Source organism: Stylophora pistillata, chromosome 6, assembly GCF_964205215.1.
Source record: "Stylophora pistillata chromosome 6, jaStyPist1.2, whole genome shotgun sequence".
Lineage (NCBI taxonomy): Eukaryota > Metazoa > Cnidaria > Anthozoa > Scleractinia > Pocilloporidae > Stylophora > Stylophora pistillata.
This window is the reverse complement of record NC_142524.1, coordinates 5,591,734-5,612,208: the sequence shown is the minus strand read 5'-3', so window position 1 is coordinate 5,612,208 and position 20,475 is coordinate 5,591,734. Positions and strand designations below refer to the sequence as shown.

General features: G+C 38.2%; 2 protein-coding genes across 2 annotated transcripts; both read left to right on the top strand.

Moving 5' to 3' along the window:
• The first annotated feature begins 1,825 nt into the window (after positions 1-1,825).
• On the top strand, positions 1,826-9,893 carry LOC111345553 (uncharacterized). The gene is made up of 3 exons (XM_022952840.2): positions 1,826-2,074; positions 3,738-4,007; positions 9,030-9,893. Exons 1-3 carry the CDS (start codon positions 1,972-1,974, stop codon positions 9,665-9,667), a joined length of 1,011 nt encoding a protein of 336 aa, XP_022808575.2. The 5' UTR covers positions 1,826-1,971; the 3' UTR covers positions 9,668-9,893.
• A 3,751-nt stretch (positions 9,894-13,644) lies between these two features.
• LOC111323241 (uncharacterized) lies at positions 13,645-19,260 on the top strand. Its single transcript, XM_022926558.2, has 3 exons — positions 13,645-14,094; positions 15,285-15,560; positions 18,220-19,260. The coding sequence occupies exons 1-3, from the start codon at positions 13,992-13,994 to the stop codon at positions 18,834-18,836; spliced, it is 996 nt and encodes a 331-aa protein (XP_022782293.2). The 5' UTR covers positions 13,645-13,991; the 3' UTR covers positions 18,837-19,260.
• Positions 19,261-20,475: the final 1,215 nt, after the last annotated feature.

Genomic DNA, 20,475 nt, shown 5'->3' with positions numbered 1-20,475 from the left:
TTTAATACCATGACAACATCGGATACCAAGAAACAGTGAGAGAAAGTGAATCATGGGATCCATTAAGATGTCACGAATTCCTATGTGGTACCTGTGACTAAAATAGATTGGAGCACAGTTCCGAATTCCTATCACAAAACCCTTTGAAAGGTAAGAGGGGAGTAACAAAGTAAAGAAACCTAAACAGTTATATTCTTCTGTGACGATACTTTGAAGACGAATTTTCTTGGTTTCGCTCTCTTCGTGGCGTTACTTATAGCAGTTAACCTAGAAAGTCTTACTTGGGCTGCAATGAATCAGACGGAAACCCCAGGAAAAGACAAAAAGTGTGAGCATTATTTCTAATCCCCTCGCACACGCATACTGTATTTATTGGAGTGAGCGCCGTTCCCTAATAAGCGAACCGAGGATGTAACTCAAACGCTGTCAGAAGTGCAAAGTTTGTTCAAGACAGCCTTAGAAGATTCGTTTTTGGAGAAAGTTTTCTTCTCAGTTTCAAACGCTGTAGTTCTGAAATCAAAGGACACTGAGTAGTTACATTTATACTTTTGAAAACACAGCGCAAGCCTGTGCAAATGTAAACTTTGTGTTGGTCGTTGATTCGATTCCTATTTTAGATACAAAGGTACACTTCACATTTTTTAACTTTTTAATCGACAAATTTTTTTAACCACTACAGTAGAATGAAAGAGCCTATGACGCTCCTCAATTTTTACGAAAGTTGTTTTCAAGAATTTTTAGTAATTGAAAGCAAATGCTCAATTTTCAAGATAAGGAAAGAAACTGAAAATCTTTGTCGTCTTTGATGTACGCTCGATTGGCCATCTTAAGCCAAATTTAAAATTTGGCTTTTGTTTCGAATTTTCTTTCTTTTTGTTTCGAGGATGAGCAAATGTCTTCATTGAAGTAAGGTAAAAGTTCACCACGCATGGGAAAGCTGCATATGCTGGTCTTCAAAGAAGCTTTACGCCATTGGTTATTCCTAAGAAGAATGAAGAGGAAAAGAGGCTCTGTCTTCTAAATCGACAGTCAGTGTTCAATCTTAGCTTGCGCCTGCAACTCATATTTCGTCCTTTGTTAACATGGGATGCTTGTCAGTCCCTGAAGCACAAGATCTAAATGACAGAGTCTGTGTTCTGGGGGTGTTAGAAAGGACTTTGAGCAAAATTATTTTTTATCTGCGAGTCTCATAGATTGGCCTCTATCTGAAAGAGATTCCACTGTAAAAAGTTTCTTCAATTGTATCGAATTGATCAGAAACATCTACCAAGGAACAATGCCATCCCACTTTTCAACCCGATTAAAAGCCACAAAAGGTCCAAATGAGGTTTTATAGTTTTATAACCGCCATTGGCGCAATCTTGTTTGTCACAGATAACCATTAATGGTAAAATCAAGTACCGTAAGTATGTCGAAAATTTCTTTTCGATGGTTGTTTACAAATTGAATTCGTAGGGCCAATCATTTTTCAGAGTTTGAGGGAGATACGTTGACTGCTGACTCAGTTGAAGATTAAAGAAAAAGCTTAAAAGTGTTTTACAACAATTTCCGCAAAAGCTATTTATCAACCAACAGGTTTATTAAGGCAAAAAATTGCGAAGGTTAACAGCACCAGAATCGAAGTCAACTGGTTATTCAATTAGACTAAGTGTAATGAGATACCTTAAAAGCTCTTCTCTATTGCCTGAGGGCACATCCTTTGTTCCAAGTAGTCCTTTCAGCTTTTAAGAAATTTTTAATACCATGACAACATCGGATATCAAGAAACAGTTAGAGAAAGTCAGTGAACCATGCGATCCATTAAGATGCTTTGAATTCCTTTATGGTACCTGCGACGAAATAGATTGGGGGTCTGTTCAGAACTCCTATGACAAAACTCTCTTAAGTTGAGAAGTGCGTAACCTAGGGGAGACATCACAACAGCTGAGCGGTTAGGCTTAAACAGTTATACTCTTTTGTGATACTTTGAAGATGAATTTTCTTGGTTTCGCTTTCCCCGTGGTGTTGCTTATAGCAGTTAAGCTAGAAAGTCTTACTTGGGCTGCAACGAATCTGACGGAAATCCCAGGAAAAGGTAAAAAAGTGTGGCCATCATCTCTAATTCCTTTGCACACGCATACGGTATTTATTGGAAGGAGCGTCGCACCCAAAGAAGCGCTCTGAGGATATAACTGAAACACGGGCAGAGGTGTAAAAATTACTTTCCGGCGAAAATTTTTTTTCACTTTCAAACGCTGTGGTTTTGTAGTAGACCTACATTAAAGGGCAGCAGTTACATCTATATTTTTGCAAACACAGTGCAAGCCTGTGCAAATGCTAGACTCTGTGTCATCGTTTATTCGATTCCGATTCCAGATGAAAAGGTAAAACTTCACATTTTGATTTTTGATCGACAACTTTCGTAACCACGCATTTCAAGTAAACATCAAAACTTTGAGTGACGGTATCTGTCACCTGCTGAAAACAATTTACAATAGAGAATGAAAGAAATTGTAATGTACTTCAATTTTCACGGACTGAGTTATTTCTCCAAGAATTTTAGTAATTGAAAGCAAACTTTGTATTTTCCAGATAAGAAAAGAAACTGAAAATCTTTGGCGTCTTTGATGCACGCTCGATTGGCAATCTTAAGCCAAATTAATAATTGGCTTTTGTTTCGAATATTCTTTTCTTTTCTTTTTTTTTTTTCTGTCGAAGATCAGATATCATAATCGAAGTAAGGCAAAAGTTCACTACGCAGAGGAAAGCTGCATACAATAGTCTTCAAAGATACCTTACGCCATCGATTAGTCCTAAGAAAAATGCCAAGGAAAAGAGGCTCTCTCTCAGTCTAAATTGACAGTCAGTATTCGATTTTGGTCGTCATGGTCGATTGAACGTTAAAATAAATAAAATTAAATACCTTTATTTACCCTCGGCAGTGTTTATAGCATAAGTGCTAGTGGGGCCGAACAAGCAACTGAAACAAGTAATTCAAATGAAACATAACATTGCTAAAAATCGTTGGTCAAACTTTCAACTTTTTCTAACGGGAAGAATACAACATTAATTTTGCATTACGGACCAGCCATTATTGGTCGCGTGAGGGAGCTAGTGGAAGTATTTTTTCCTTGGGTGGGGGGAAAGGGGGTCAAAATATTTTAGGTGGGTCCGCGATATGGCTTCATGGGGAACGGAGTGGGAATCGTCGAGTGATTGTTGCTAACAGAATATAAAGGGAAAACAGCAGAAAATTGACGGCCAATGTGAAGGGGGGAATCAATAGAATACTACAGAGCGGGTATCAGATGGATTTTGTGGTGACAGCCAAAATCCTCTGACGTCCCCCCTCCCCTATCCTCCTCAGGCGAGAAATGACCTGTCCCTTACTTGCATTCGTATGCGAAAACTCAATCCTTGTAGAACTATCATGAAAATTGAAATTGATCCTAGATTTCATTGCTGTGATGAATGGTTTGCAGAAAGACAGATACTACTCGAGGTCCAATCTTATGCAGCAAAACAAATTAAAAACTGATTTATCAAAGATTGAAATATTAAGTCTTATCATTGCTCTAGAATGAGAATCGGATAGAGGGATATTACACGGACCCTTAAGGAAGTATAGTCGTCATCTTCTTTTTGTGAAGAAGCTCTATAAAGGATAAGAAAGTATAGCATAATATAACAAAATATAGAATAATATTGAGGAACTTGTGGTTGTATAAATACAAAGAAAACTTTCTCTTTTGTCAAAGATTATAAAGAACAGGCGAAACACCTAAGTGAACAACCAGTACGACGCGTAGTGTGCAGTCTTGAAGATTTCTCGCTTGGTGGTCATAAACCAACCTTTCCAGATAAGCAAGGTATCACTTTTTCTATCTGCCAAAACAACCACTACGCCACTTTCTATGATAATGATTGGGGAATTGCGCGTTATGCAGTATACAAGATTACCGCCTCGCAAGCAACGGCAGCCAGGGTGAAAAGACCTAATGACCCATGGAAACCGACTGAGAATCCAGGTAAGGAAACTAGCTTTTTGCGATTACAATTTATTTTTGTGATGAAAAAATTTAGGCAAAAGATTAATACATTCCATTGATATTAAGGCGACAAAACGCGCAAAATACACAACGGCATTATATCGTAGAAGGGCGCAAAAGTACGGAGAAGGCGAACAAAATGACCTCGCTGACAATCCAAACTTTGTTTATTTTTGTTCTTTTAGGATTGAAGCTTTGAGAAACGAGCTTTTCAATGTATCGGATTTTGTTTTTGGTCACGTCTCCTTTAAGGCTTCGTTTATGCATACTGAGATATACGCACTGAAAAGGCGCAAATGAAATTTTCATTCGCATACTGGTCGAAGAAGCCAAGAGCCAATTAATAGGCGACTTTACTAATACCGGAGTGAACTCTGGGATTGAAGTTGCAAAAACTTGGTGGGCCGGGGAGATCTTTCATCTGGGGGGGGTATGTGAAAATGACCGTAGACTTCCCGAAAGGCACAAAATTTTAACGAACACCTTTTCATTTTGGGCTGAGGTCCGTAATAAGTTGTTACACTTTCCGTTCCATTCCGTTTCACGCGACCGGGATCCTTTCTGTTGTAAAGTCTCGAAAAGCTTCACAAATGTTAAAATAGTCTATGTTTGTAACCTTCTTCCATTTTATGATGAGCCGAGGAGAACAAGCTGGAGTATATTGTAGTAAACATCATATACAATACATAGATCATACAGATATTCGCAGTATTTTTAAAATTCTCACAATTATTTTCCCAATCGCTAGATGTGCCCTAGTTTGTTTTCACCAATTTGTTATAGTGTCCCCGATTAGTCAGCTACTTGTGGCTAACAAGAAGAATTTTGACACTTAAATAAAGTTGTTGATTGATTGATTGATAACCGAAGTTGTCCTGTGTGTAAATTTGAAGAAAATCCCTTATTTATATTACGCGGCAAATTAAACGTTTTGCCGTTGATAGCATGTTCACCTTCCATCACAGTTGTGATATACAATACCGCCTATTTTTCTTTTCCTTGCCTGATTTTCAATGGAAATCAACTTATAGCTTAACTTCTATGGTTCTCCTGAGAAATAAACATTTTAAGATACAAATCGTTGAAGCTCGATATGCTTATTTGATGGGGTTATCAGATAATCAGATGCTACCGGCAAAGCAAGAGAATATAAACTCATAAGAATACAAACTGTATAATAACCTCTCTTAACGAAGTGGTATTAATAACATGCAAGGCAAAATGACCAAGAAATATCTCTTTATTCAAAAAAGTGTTAAAATACACGAGATTGTTTAGAAGCAAAAAACGAGCGAATTTCTTGCATTTGCGAGACCCAGGCGATATAATCACCATTGTTGTTTACATGACTTCACAGCCATAAAATCGCGTAGCGTTGAGTTGAAATTAAAATTCTGAAAATTTAATAATTTAAGGACGAAATCTTTGATTGAACAATACCTTTAGAAGATATCAACACTTAAAATAATTTTACCGGTCCAAACAATAGCCTAAATGTTGCAAAGCTTCACTTGAAGTCAACAAGTTCTGTTTTTCATTTTCCAGAGCTAATTCCGTCGCTTTTAAGACTTAAATTTCCATTATTCTTTGCCTATATAGTTTTCATTTAAGCTCTAAGAGGTCTACCTTGATCGGGATGGAACGAAAGGTATGACAATCATGATATATTACGGACTTCGGAACAAATCCCGCGAGCAAGAAGTTTTGTACCTTTCGGGATGTCAACGGTAATTTTCACACCCCCACACAGATGAAAGATCTCCCCGACCCATCATGGAAAGAAAGTTTGCAAACACACAACTCCAAGAGGATTTGCAACGCTTTTTCGGCTCTGCTGTCTCATACATCAACAACCGACAAAGATGAACTTGAACTTGAACTTGAACTTTATTTTTATTTAGACACGGTAAATCTATCAGATAAAATAATAATATTATTACAATCTATTATTACAGTTACAATCTATTTTAATCTATATAAACATGATCTAAAATTTAAAAGTAAAATAGAAAAAAATAAAGAAATTCTGCTTTACATAGATGCCGTGTGTGTTTTGTCGATTCAGAGGAAGAAATTGCGACAACCATTTCGGAAGGATTGAAGTGATTTTGCTTGCCGCAATTCAGGGGACAAGCTATTCCATATAACCGCACCGTTATAGCTAAAGCTATTTTTCAGGAAATTGGTGCGAGGCAATGGAACAGCTAGTTTGTTTTCAGAGTTCCTTAGATTATATGGAGGATCATATTTAGTGAAAAGAGAACCAAGATAGTCGGGCGCAAGACCATGTATAGATTTATAGACCATGGTGGCCACTTGTATTTGTCGCTGAGTATCTAACCGTCTCCAGTTAAGTTGCACAAAAAGAGGATCAGCGCTTGTGTCATAACTGGAGAAGGTCAGAATACGGGCAGCCCGGTTTTGCAACTTTTGGAGCTTATTCGAAAGACCCTTGTTACAATGCCCCCAGACCTCGCTGCAGTAATTAAAGTATGGTTGAACTAAGACATTGAAAACGGACTCAAGCTCGGCACAACATGCCATTGAATAATGGAAACGGACTCAAGATCGGCACAACATGCCATTTGAGCGACCTGGTACGGGCTCGGCTAATCCCAGCGTTCATTCCGACGCGGCCTTTTGAATCCAATATAACTTACAAAAGATGACTGATGAAGTTTTTTGGAGAATTATGTGAAGTACAAAGCATGCAGAACAAAAGTACAAAAGAGAAAACAATAACAAAATAAAGCGGCGAGATTCGAAGAAATAAAACGTGTATCTTGAAGAGTCAATCCGCTCCGTTCGATAAAAAGACAGACTAAGAAGATGGCGAACCCTCAAGCTCAAGATACTTTTATTTTAAGTACTAACAGGTATTTTGTTATTTTTCACTCGCTTTCGGTAGTGTTGCATCGTTACCATCGGCAAGACCATTCCTATGGTTTACATCTTTCATGATCAGTTTATTAGATTTTGACGTGAATCTGTCCAACAATAAATTGTCATTTAACCAGCATTAAATTCTCCGCATGTATATAAAAAGCAATTATTGGATAAGGTTGAGCATGATATCGTTAAATTATTAAAACCGAGATCTGAGTTATGTGCCGAAGCCGAAGGCTGAGATATTGGCTTATCACTTTGTTTTGAAGTACAGCTTGATCGTACAGCTTTCGAAGGTCGTTCAGTCTGAAATAGCTGGTTTGTTTTTAACCTTCGCCAAACCCCACCGTTTTTAATCACCCATTTTGCCAGGAATACTTTGTTAGCCTCGGCGAATTCTAGGTCTTTGATAGTGTCAGTTCCTGTTGTCATGAAATGCCTATTGAGTCCAAATCGTAAAACATCTTTAGAACACTGGTCAAAGCGGTTTTATCTTGTTAGAAATTTTACCCTTGTTTTTGTCTCCACTTGGTGTTTTTGGAATCTTTGTTCTCGATCAGAAACTTGAAATTCCTTTTTTGAAACACTGGGGGAACGCGTTTAGCCAGTTTTTCAAAAGTTTGAGAACACTACACGGACGAGTGGCTTAGAAACTAGCTAGACTTTGAACTTGATATGATAACCCAATATCGCAAATATTGGGATATCGCATATTATTATCCAACTACACCTGGACGAGTACGAATAACGCCATAGACGAGTACAAATATCACGCGGTATTTGTACTCGTCTATTGTAGTACCGGTTAAACTGGTTTTCTCGCATCGCGCAAGCTAAGAATTGGATTGTAGTTACGGAAAAAAAAAAAAGTGGCGAACAATTTCAATCATATTTCCGACGACGAAGAGTCAGAGCTTGAACTTGTTAGCTCAATTGGTAGAGCACTGCACTAGTATCGCAGAGGTCAGTGGTTCAAATCCCGTACAGGCCAGATTTTTTTCAGGTCTGATTTTCGCTATTGTATAAATAGCGCTCTCTACTGCGAGGATCGTGCATCATACTTATCTAATACCGCAGTTCAAAATATATGAACTTCATATATACATTGTAGCTGAAGAGTCAGAATGGCTGGCAAATATAGATCCAAGTTCATTTGATGAATCGAACGAAGAAAAACAGCTTGACGACCAGAAAATTTCTTCATTTAATGAAGAAAATAGAAACGGCAACACAACAACGCGCCGATTCCGTTCCGCTTCACATACTTCTGTCACGCACTCCCCGTAAATAAATATCCGCGAAATTCGCCCGCAGAAACAACAGTTTGGCGTGTCGGATAATAAATAACTTATTAGACGTTTTGTTGTGTAGTATCCCTGAGTATTTTTACTCGTTATTTGTATTTTGACTCGCCCAACAGCCTCATCAAAATACGACACAACTCGTAAAAATACACGGTGATACTACACAACAAAACGTCTAATAAGATATATCTACTGGATGATATTGACTGAATGCTATCCACCATTCGAATGATTCATAGTAAGTCTAAGGTATAATCATAAAAATAATGCACCATGGAAAGTCTGTCTGTATGGTATTTACGTTCTCGTCGGTTTGAATAAAAAATGTCACTCGTTCGCTATACGCTCATTCGTTTCCGCCGGATACTACCAACCTGTGCGTAAATACCATACGGACAGACTTTCCATGAAGTGTTCTACATATCTTTATGTATTTTAGCAATAAAGCACACTTTCTATCGGTTTACCGGCCGATAAACCACGCGGGGTTTTTGGAGAACACGAGTGTTTTCCTAAATTCTCTAGTAGTTTATCAACCGGTAAGCCTCAGTACAAAGGTTTGCCTACACTGTAGGAAAAAATATCAACGAAAAGTGGAGAAATCTGCGGGAAAAGTCATGCATGATGGTTTAATCGTGTTGAGTGAATCGTTCAATATTTGACTGAGATCATCCACTGAAACATTTCGCAACTTTGATCGGGAGGGTGAGAACTTTAATTCTCCAGCAGATCACTCATAAACAACCTCTCTTAGCCTGTACGTTGCATCAGTGAACGTTCAAATTTTAATTCAAAATTGTCTCATAATCAGGGAATATGATTATTCGTCAAGGGAGCAATGACCTGTATAAATATCAACCTAATCAGGGCGAATATGAGAGAGGCCACCTCGTTCCTGTGGATATCTTAAGTTACAGCGACGACAGTGTTCTTGCCACCTTCACCTACACCAACTGCGTACCGCAAATTGCAAATTTCAACAAAGGACAGTGGAAAAAGTACGAAAAGAAAATAGTCAACTATGCTTCGTCCGTCTGTTCTCCAAATAGCGGAACCCTTTACCTTATCACTGGTACATCTCAGGTTCAATTTGGTGCAAAACTTAATCCTCAAGGTGAAATAATTGGGGTGGATACGAAAGTCAAACCAATGGGGTTGTTCCATGACAACGTGGATATAAACCCGAAACTCGGGTCGAAGATCGCAATTCCAAACTCAATGTGGACAGTGGGCTGTTGTTGGAATGCTAAGAATGGAGTCGTAGGAGCGTTTGGTGTGATGGGCACAAATTCTTTAAACAAACCCTTAAATAAGTTTATGATGCCCAAACAAAGCGTCGCAGATGTTGAAAGCGTCCTTAAATTAGAGGATCCAACAATTAAGTTGTTTCACGACGGCAATTGCTATGCGTCAGGAAAAAACGTTGCGTTGGTCGATGTTCTCGGTTGATAAAAGCATGGTACAATTATTGACGTCAAGAATATTTAGGCACCATGCATGAAATATCCAGATTCAAATCAAATTAGAATTTTTAGAGCTTGATTCCCACTCGTTAGATTAAAACGTATAAATATGCATGTTACTTTATCTACAGAACAATCTTTATTATAATGAAGAAATTAAAACAGAGGAGTGAACTAAGTATTAAATAAAAATATATGGTTGTTCTAAAACATTTAATGGAATGTTTGGTATCTACCCTTCCTGTTTTTCTGTTTGTTTTTGTTTTTGTTTTGATTGCGTGTGTGTGTGTGTGTGTGTGTGTGTGTGTGTGTGTGTGTGTGTGTGTGTGTGTGTGTGAACCGAGTTCCCCTAGTAATTGGATTGCTCACCCCAGTTAAGAGGCTTCGTTTACATTTGCAGAGAACCATTCTCTATAATTATCTAGATTGATTGGATTCTTTTCCCATTTTAGGCCTCTCTAAGAATAAAAGGGATCATAAACACAACAGTATCCATTTGGTGTAAATATATGCACCGATATTTTAGCTTGGACAATGTTCATAGAAGCTCACAGTTTTTTCCCCAGGTAAGATATTGTTCACAGACAAACATTCGAGCTTATAACCCACCCACTAATTCTCGCTCGATTATATGGCAACTGAACTTTGCTTCACGCGGTGCAAAATCACCAGACAGTTATCACGCGCTACAACCCATCACTTTCAATTTTACTCGATTCCTATTGGCTACTTTACGTCAGGGAGTGCGGACTCACCGAACAGTTAGCACGCAACAACTTCCATTTACTTCAATATTTGTCTTCCGATTATTTCCGTCGAAAAGAAAAGAAGCTAGCCCGCGGGAAAAAGCCAGCGCAAGAGTTTTCATATTTTCACCTTTATTACTTTACTTGAAAGTAAATAGAACACGTTTTGTAGAGTCTAGTGATGGTGACGTTACAAAAAACCGATCTCAAATGCTGATCCGGGAAGAACAAAATATCCAGCAAAATAAGAGCGATATGAAAATGAATGGGAGGGCTATAGAATAAATAAACCCTCTTCTTGCTTGCTGGAAGTTCGGCTGATAATGTCCTTGACTCTCGGCTAAATATTCGTTCTTCTGACTATATCTTAGCCACCGACATTATCAGCCAACATACCAGCCGCCTAAAGGGATTTATTTATTTAATAGACGTCAAGTGATACTCTTAGCTTCAATTTTCAAACTTACGTTCATTACGATAAATTCGTTTGAAATTTAATTACCAGTCAGACCATGTATTAAAACCCTGAATATATAGTACCTTCTTTTGAAAACGCGTGAAAGAGACGAAAAGAACCAGCAATTAATCCGTGGATAAAGGTTCACGCTCGATATACACAGGTTGATTTCGACAGCCAACATGTTCAAACCAAATAATTAATGTGGACTTCCTGATATTATTGAGTGGCTGTTCCTGTTTCGCATTAAGAGTCTTTGTTCATGGTGATACATTCATATAAGGTCATGTTCTGACCACTTGCTCAGTGTAAAAATTTCTCAATTTTCTTAACAATTCATTTGATAATTATTTCATTTCCGTTATAATGGAAGCGCCTTTAAATTTGATTTCCCCATCGTTGAAGCCGGTCTGAATCGCAACAATAAAATAAACGGACCCTGTTCAGGCTCTAGCACTCAGACCCTCGTTATTTATAACCACTGCAGGATGCGTGTTTTCTGCCTGCGGGAATATCACCACTGCAGGACGCGTGTTTTCCGCCTGCGGGAATATTTGAGACGAGTGAGAGTCAGAAAATGTTTGCAGGGGACTTGGCACCAATAAAAGGCTTGGAGATATACAAGCTTTCTTCTTAGTACACCATTTAACAGTACACTTCAAATCAGTTTATTGCTTTTCTTTCACGATACTTGAACTGCATCATTACAGAACGCTAAAAAGGCAAGTCTATTTCCTACCGGCTGAAGAGTCTTGTTTCTGTAACAGCATTAGCCAACGTTAAAAATTATAATAGATTCGGCCTAAGGTTTCAAAATTACCATTTTTATTTCCCTGAGATGTCCGTTAAACTTTTAGACAATTCTTCTTAAGTTTATCAGCAATGCATATCGGGAAACACTGAGAGGCAGTGAGGCGTGAAAGCCATTAAGATGCCATGAATCTTTATGTGGTAACAATTAAAAGTTAAAATAGGTCGCTCATCACGAAACTGTTTTAAAGTTGGTAAGAAAGACAACGACGACGAAGTCGTCCTGATTTGTAACGGCGAAAAGAAGATGAATTATCTTGGTTTGCTTTTCTCTATTGGCTTGCTATTAATTAACAGTTAAGCTCAATGTAGTATTTTTCTGGGCCGCAACGACTTTCAATAAAACCACGGTGAAAATTAAAAGTAAATGCCTCTTTCTCAGGCTTTTGTTTTGTTATTAATTTTTCATACGAGCTTGAGACTGAAATTTTCATAGAACAAAGACAGTAATTAAAAGGAGAAGCTTGAAATGTCGAGGAACAAATTGAGCTGGCTTAACAACTGATTTTTCGAAATACAAAAGTAGAGGAAAAAGTGCTCGCGTTTCAGTATCGATATCATTTTTGATCTTTGCCTTCTTTTATCTTATCGCTTTTGTTTCTCCTTTTTTCTTCTTCCTAAGCATCGTAAACTTCTTCCTCTATTCTCCTTCTGATTATTTCAAAGAAACCTGTTAAAGTTTTCAGTTTTGAAATCACTTCTAGATTAAAGACTTTCGAGTGATCCATACTCTCAAACTCCAGGTATGGTTAAAATTCTTTCTCTGACGTACAGTCCTGAATGGTGTGGGTCTTATATCAATAAAATCTAATAGAGCGCTATAGGATAACGAAAGAAATCGGGTGGTAATCAATTATGAGACATTAACACTACAGTATAACACCTCGGTCAACTCGAACACCAAGTTAACTCAAACGAGATCCACATTTCCTTGATAATGACTCTATTTTTTGAGTCATTTATCATTCACTAACTGGAACCCAGTTTACTCGAACTTCCTGTTAATTCGAACTGACTCTACCTTCCCATGGCTCGAACTTTTAATGAAAACTTCGATGGATGAACGTCAAATTGTCTGAGTATAACTGATCACACTTCCCCGGCAATCGGCTGTGCTGCATACCTCAGCCTCTATTTTTCTTTAATACATTTGGCTAAACTTTCCAAACTGAAGAGTTCTATAACGAAATGATCATGAATATGCCAAAATGACTGTTGATTGTGTAAAAATGGTAAAGACAGGGTTCCCTATTAATTGTAAACGGGATAATTGAAACGCAATGCCAACCCCGACAACTCGAACCCCCGCTAACTCAACCCAGCAGTCAAACGTCTATGCATGTGCAAACAATGTAATGATCAGGTGGCGCGTTCTCAAGCCGTTAGAACCAAATTGTCTCACAAAAGGTAAAAACAATCACGCAAACCAGTAGGTCACAACGTTTTAGTAGCTTGCGTCGCTTGCGCTGTACCGCCAGTATAGTCCGTCTGCGCAGCGGCTCCCAAAAGAGATACACAGCAACTGATGTTTCGTCCTTGATATCATTGGATGCTTGTCGCTCCCTGAAGAACAAGACCTAAATGACAGAGTGTGAGTTCTTGGGGTGTTAGAAAGGACTTATAGCGAAATTATTTTTCATCTGCGTGCGAGTCTCATAAACTGGCTTTTATCTGAGAAAGATACCACTGTAAAAACGTTCTGTAATTGTGTCGAACAATGCTATCTCCATTTTCAACCATTAAAAGCCACAAAACGTCCAAATGAGGTTTAAAATTTTATAACCTCCATAATCAACGCAACTCATGACAAAATCGAGTACCGTGAGTGAGAAGAAAATTTCTTTTCGTAAGTTGTTTACAAATTTAACATCTAAGTGACAGGTTTAAGGTAATTACTCTTTGCTGATTCAGTTGAGGACTCATACTTGTATAAAAATTTTCACGAAAGGTATGTTTTCGAACCAACAGGTTTACAAGAGCAAGAAATGACCAGGCCCACTCCTCTCTATTACCTGTATTTTTCAAGCAGTCCTTTTAGCTTTTAAGAACATTTTTTTCATACGATGAGAGTATCGGATATCAAGAAAACTTGAGCAGAGAAAGTGAACCATGAGATCCATTAAGATGCCACTAATTCCTATTTCAGTGGTAATTGTGACGAAATAGATTACGGTACAGTTCAAAACCTCTATCACAAAACTCTTGAAAGGTCAAAAGAACCTATCATAGTGGGGAGATCACAACAGTTCATCAGTTAAGTCTGGACACTTATACTCTTTTGTGACAATAAAAGGAAGATGAACTTCCCTGGTTTCGTTTTCCTTAGGGCGTTCTTCATAGCAGTTCAGCTAACCACTTTTGCCTGGGCCGCACAGAATCTTACAAAAACCTCAGGAAAAGGTAAAAAGTCTTCCCTTTGTGCCTCATCCCTTTCGCACACGCATACCGTATTCACTGATTAAGCATTGCACCCGAAGAGGCGATCTGAGACTGTAACTCAATCACGAGCGGGCGGAAGCCCTCGCAATCTATTTTCAGGCGGAAATTTTTTTCTCCGTTTCAAACGGTGTAGTACTTCAACAGACCCACATTAAAGTGAGGCAGTTACTTTAAAAATTTATATTTTTAAACATAGCGCATGTTTGTGCAAATGGCAGACTCTGTGTCGGTTGTTAATGTGATTCCGACACTAGAAAACCTTCATATTTTGATTTCCGATCGACAAATTTTGAACTATATACTTCTAAACAAAATTAAAATTTGAGTAACAGAATCTGTTACCCGTTGAAGACAATTTGCAATAGAATGAAAGAATTTGTTATGAACTTCAATTTTTAATTTCATTGAAGCTATTATTTAGAAGATTCTAGTAATTACGTGTAGATGTTGTACCTAAGGATAAGAAAAAAACTGAGATATTTGGTGTACGCTCGGTGGGCTATTCAAAGCCAAATTGAAAATTGTTTTTTGTTTCAAGTTTTCATCTTTTTTGCGAGGATGGCAGATGACTTGATGAAAGTTGGGGAAACGTTGATTAAACCGGGGTGGGTTACGCTAGCCTTCGAAGCAGTTTACACTGTAAGTTATTTCTACGAAGTATGGCGAGTAAGAGAGGCTCCCTCTTCGAATTCCATGGTCTGTTTTCAATTTTAGTCCTTACGGCAGATTGAAAGTGTATCCAAGATATTCAATTTTTTCCTAACCGGAAGAAAACAGCATTAATTTTGCACCAGGGACCGGCCATTTCTTATCACTGGGGAAGAGGGGGAGATAACCGAAGGATTTTTGGCAAGGGGGGGGGTTTAAGGATTTTGAGGGGATCACATGGTTCTCAGGGGGAACGGAAGAAGGGGGACCAGTGGTCACTAACAGATTTTAAGGAGGGGACCATACCAAAGTGACTGCTGATGAGGGGGGACAAAAGAATACCGTGCCCTAGATTGATTAATCAACTCTTATTATTGTTCAAGAATGATAAATCAATGGAGAAATAACACACGGACCCCTTAGGAAGTAGTCAATGAAAGATAACATAATTTTGAGAATCGTGGTAATATAAACAAAAAGAAAAACTTTCTCTTTTGTCAAAGACTATGATGAGCAGGGGAAACACTTGGGTGAACAACCAGTACGTCGCCTGGTACAAGCGTGCACACTTACAGATTTCTCACTGGGTCGTCGTAAACCAGTCTTTTCAGTGCCGAGTCATTTCACTTTTCCCATCTGCCAAGACAATCACTACGCCACTTTCTATGATAATAATTGGGGAATTGCACGTTACGCAGTATACAAGATTACCGCCAAACAAGCCAAGGCAGCCAGGGTACCAAGAGATGGTGACTCATGGAGACTGACTCGGAGGCCAGGTTAGGTGGCTAGTTAGTTTGTTATTATAATTTACTTTTGTGATAATGGAATTTAGGCAAAAAAATTCTTATTCCACTAATATTCTATTTTAGGGCAAAATAACGCGTAAAATATGGCACAGTATATACATTATAAGGTAAAAATAATACGGACGGAAGGCGGACAAAATGGCCGCGCTGACAAGCCAAACTTTGCTGTTTTGTTTTTCATCTTTTAGGATTGACTTTTTATGAAACAAGCTCTTATCTTATCATATTTTGTTTTATACAGTGTATGATAGTGTACGCTGTGGTAGTTTACTCTAGTTTGAGCACTCTGGCATGGCTTAGACGACACCACAAATGTTGGGTCGTTTGGGGTGACCCTCTCGATTCTCCTCCATCCTAGCATCACTCAGCACTGCACTGATGAAGCCCAGAAGGCCGAAACAGTACTGTCTGCAGTCAGTTATATTTATTTATATGTATGTAATTTAGACCTTCGCCGTTATTACGTAATCTCAGTCTCAATATTTCTGCTTTGTATACAAGCCGCTGTTCCAGTAACTCGCAATCATTGTAAATAGCTTTTTAGCTTTTGATTTTTAACCTGAGGATGGTTAAAAGTCACACACAGTACGCTTAGGCCGCCTGTGCCAAAACAAGCAAACGAAGAAACCGGCAACGCAATAACATCCTCTGGTACAACCCCCCTTTTAGCAAGAACACTAGCACCAATATCGGACACAAACTCCACGCCCTACTAGACAAGCACTTTCCCCATGCATGCAGAACAGAACAAGGCATTTACCAGAAATACAACTATGAATATAGTTGTGCGGGCATTTAAAACTGAACTAAGTTGACACACGAATCAAAACCAAGCTTACATTGTAACAAAGATTTGCGCAAGTAAAACTCAATTAGTAAATATGAGTTAACATTATAACAGAATCATGCACGTATTTAAAGCTGAAATAGGCCTACTACTAGAAAAGTAATTAGGTTCACGTTCCAACAGAGTTACAAATGCAGTAAAAGCAGAACAAGGGGTACACTGGAAAAGTTTTTGTCCCTTTCAGGTTTGAATAAGGATTGAATGCTGATGGAAGTTACGCTATCTAAAGTAACACTTGAAGGAAATTTTTCACACCACAATAAGCGCTCGTAGTCGTTCAAATCACTACCTATGTAAAGTAACGCGCTTATAAGATTAAGATGCTATTATGATTTAACTTACATGAACATAAAAATCCTTTCCACAACACTTTTAATTGCTTAATATTTCAGCCGTTTGGAAATGAAAATATTCCTTACAAAAATGCGCGTGTACGCCCCATTTGTACGTAAAGCGTTTTATATCTTATTTTGAAAAATACAAAGGGGTAGATTGTTCTTAAGCAATACGCAGATAGCTCCCTAAAACTTAATCTTTTACTCCAAAGAAAATGTTACTAGAGCAAAAGAATTAGAAATGGGTATTTTCTACAGAAAGTGGATATTTGCTACTTCAAATGGGTATTTGCTACGCAGTAGCTTTTGTGCAATAAAATCGTTTAATTGCGACATATAATTGTAAAAACGGGTTTAACATGTTGTCTTTCATACGCGCAGAACTTTCTGACCAAAAAAACGCATTTAATGAAAAGTATAATGATTTTATAAAGAAAAAAGATTATTGAACTTCTCAAAAAATCTTGAGTTGATAAGTCGAGTTGATATATATATATGTGGGAACGCGGTTTTGTTCTAAAATTAAGATGGTGTGGAAAGTAAAATATTCCAGATCCCAGAAGGGGTTTTATGGAAATAAAAAAGACCTAGAAGACCTTTAAAGTCCGTCAAAAGTTTTTATTTTAGTGATTTTTTCGATGAATGTACCAAAGATTGATATACCTTGGTCGTGTTTATATTGATTGATATACTGACTGAAGATTTCGTATTGGTCGGTAACTTTGAATAAATGTATTATAAGTGAAAAATAGAATAAGATATTTCGCTGTAAAAAAGGGGAACATATTGGAAAGTTTTAAATCAAAAATAGGAGAGGCGAAAAGGTGGCAGATACTCAGCCCTGAATCTGTAGAGAGTTAAAAAGAAATGCGAGGATGGACAACTTCTGGCGTAAAAGGAGATAAAAAATTTTAATAAAACGTTTCGGTTAGAGACCTTCTTCAGTTATTTGCAACTCTATCTTAAACTCTATCTTATGTTTGACCAGTTATATGCGTATGTGAATGAGAATAACTTTCTTTATACATACCAGTCCGGATTTAGACCTCTTCATTCAACTATTACTGCCTTTACTTAATATAACAAACGAGTGATGTTTTAATATTGATAAAGGCATGGTTAATGGAGTCCTTTTCCTGGACTTGAAAAAAGCCTTCGATACCGTTGACCATGTTATTTACTTAAAAAACTTAGTTACTACAGAGTAGAAACTGCAACAATCAATTGGTTCACTTCGTATTTAGAAAGTGGACAATAAGTATGTTATGCTAATGGTATCACCTCATCTGTAGATTACTTAACATGTGGTGTTCCTCAAGGTCCAATTTTGGGTCCGCTGCTCTTTTTTATATATCCAAATAGCCTTATAAAAGAATCAGCCCAATCAGGATGAGGGAAGAGAGCGTAAGAACGTTTAAATTTTAATTAAAAAATTTCTTTTAATTAGGAGCGGTTATTCTTCAAGGAAGCAATGCCCTGTACAAGAATCAACCCAAGCCCTCTGAATATGACAAGGGCCATATCGTTCCTTTCGGTATCTTAGCGTACAGCGACCAAAGTGTCCGTGCCACCTTCACTTACACCAACTGCGTACCGCAAATTGGCAATTTCAACAGAGGTCTGTGGAAAGTGTACGAAATGAAAATAGTAGAATATGCTCGGGACTTTTGTTCTCCAAAAGGCGGAACTCTTTACCTGATCACTGGTACATCACAGGTTCAATTCAATGAGATACTTAATACTCAAGGTAAAATAACAGGGGTGGGTAAGTCAGTGCAAAACGTGAAGTGGTTCCATAAAAACGAGCTCGGAAAAAGAATCGCAATTCCAAACTCGATGTGGACAGTGGGCTGTTGTTCGAGTAGGAAGTATGGAGTCGTGGGAGCGTTTGGTGTAATGGGGGATAATTCTTTAAATCCAGACTTAAATAAGTTTATGATGTCCAGACAAAGCGTCACATATGTTGAAAAAGCCCTTCGCTTAGAGCGTCGAGCAATTAAGTTATTTCCGGGGGGCAAGGATTGCTACAAGCCAAGAAAAAACGTTGCATTGTATCGATTATGATTTTATCATGTTCTTTCAAAGGAGCATGGGTAAAATCCTTGACAAAAATGCAAGGGCACCTTGCCTGAAATAACCAGATGGAGATCAATGCACAATTTTTATCACATCTCAGTTAGTGAGCACACTATGATTGTTTTATTTAACGTACTTCACTGTACAGCCCCCTAAAATCAAAAGTTTGCCTGAATTGAAATCTTCTCCTAGCCTCTTTTTCAACCCAAAGATAAAATAAGTATCTAACTAATTGGTTTTTCTGGGGCTGTATTGCAAGTTACAAACTCGGCTAGAAAGAGGTATTCAGTAGACCCTATATTGCCATCCTGTCCCATTCTTTATGTTCATAAATATGCATGATGCTAGATCTACTAAAGAATCTATATTGTAACGAAAAGGTTGATTAAAGAAATTAAAATAAACTTGAGGTTGCCCCAAACATTTTGTCAAAGATTTGATACCTAGCTTTTTTGTTTTTACTTTTGTTTTTGTTTGGTTCATTGGATTCTCTTGGTAATTTCCCACCTCATTAAAGAGGAAGTAGTGTCTAGAAAAGCACCCGTTTTTCTTTTCATCAACAAAATGGTTAATATAAAGATGGAATCTCACCAAAGTTTTATTTTCCGAAGCGCTTACTAACCATATGAATTTACTAAAGAGCAGGAAGTACAAACTTCATGAAACAAACTCCGTAAACCTCTTTTCTGATTCGGGCTGCTCGAGACAACACTCTCTTGCAGTTTCTCTAAGTATACTTCGAACGCAGTCGACCTTCTCAAACTGCTAAGTCTTTCAATGCGTTCTGGCTCAAAGCAATGTGGCTCTTCTGCAGCCATGTTTGTTTCCCGGCAAGATGCATATGGCGGCGCTATTCCTCGATTTTTGTGCAAGGATTTCTTATGGTTAGTAAGCGCTTTGGAGGCTGAAATTTCGTTGAGTATTTTATCGTTATATTAACCTTTTCGTTGAGGAAAAGAAAAAAAGAGAGCTTCTCTGGATCCTTCCGAGTGTCTTATAAAGAGGCTTCGTTTACATTCGAAGGCCAAACCAATCCCTGAGATTTTCCACATTAGAGGCCACTCAATCATTTCTCCATACGATGAAGCAAATCCCTAAGGTCATTTTACTCGTGAGTGTGGGCCTGACGAAATCGTATACTCTCACTCACAGCAATCTTCAAGTGAGTGTCCGAGCTTATCGGTGATGGATTCCTTTCATCTCATTGCGCTCCGCAACTGGCCAAGAAACTAGTGCTATACCTTGCCGGGCCGCTACCAGGCCCTCATTACTGGCCCTGCAGAACTCACGTTTTCGCCCGCGAGAAGATTTGTGACAAGTCGTGAAGACGCTTGCGGGAGGAAGGAACCATGGCACTAATATTAAGCCCAGACCCCCTTAGCCGGCTCCCTTTTCTTCGTGCAAGAACTACAAGAAGTTGTTCAACAAGAAGTTGTTGACAAGTTGAGGTCTAGTTCCCCCGTGAGTCTTGGTTTGCCATCATGACGAGGTTACCAAGCCGATTTCAACGGTCGTTGTGTCGTGGTTAAAATGACGTGGATGTCTACCATCGTTTTAAGGGTCATCCTCGGTGTAAAAAACCTGACGAGGTTTTCTTTCTTTCATGAGGTATTGTTTTGCTGTACGC

What these genes read in the sequence shown, in the direction of transcription:
- LOC111323241 (XM_022926558.2), top strand. Translation starts at nt 13,992, where the DNA reads ATGAACTTCCCTGGTTTCGTTTTCCTTAGGGCGTTCTTCATAGCAGTT. An exon ending in TACAAAAACCTCAGGAAAAG is followed by an intron (nt 14,095 to 15,284) that starts GTAAAAAGTCTT and finishes CTTTTGTCAAAG; the next exon opens with ACTATGATGAGCAGGGGAAA. An exon ending in GAGACTGACTCGGAGGCCAG is followed by an intron (nt 15,561 to 18,219) that starts GTTAGGTGGCTA and finishes TCTTTTAATTAG; the next exon opens with GAGCGGTTATTCTTCAAGGA.
- LOC111345553 (XM_022952840.2), top strand. Translation starts at nt 1,972, where the DNA reads ATGAATTTTCTTGGTTTCGCTTTCCCCGTGGTGTTGCTTATAGCAGTT. An exon ending in GACGGAAATCCCAGGAAAAG is followed by an intron (nt 2,075 to 3,737) that starts GTAAAAAAGTGT and finishes CTTTTGTCAAAG; the next exon opens with ATTATAAAGAACAGGCGAAA. An exon ending in GAAACCGACTGAGAATCCAG is followed by an intron (nt 4,008 to 9,029) that starts GTAAGGAAACTA and finishes TCTCATAATCAG; the next exon opens with GGAATATGATTATTCGTCAA.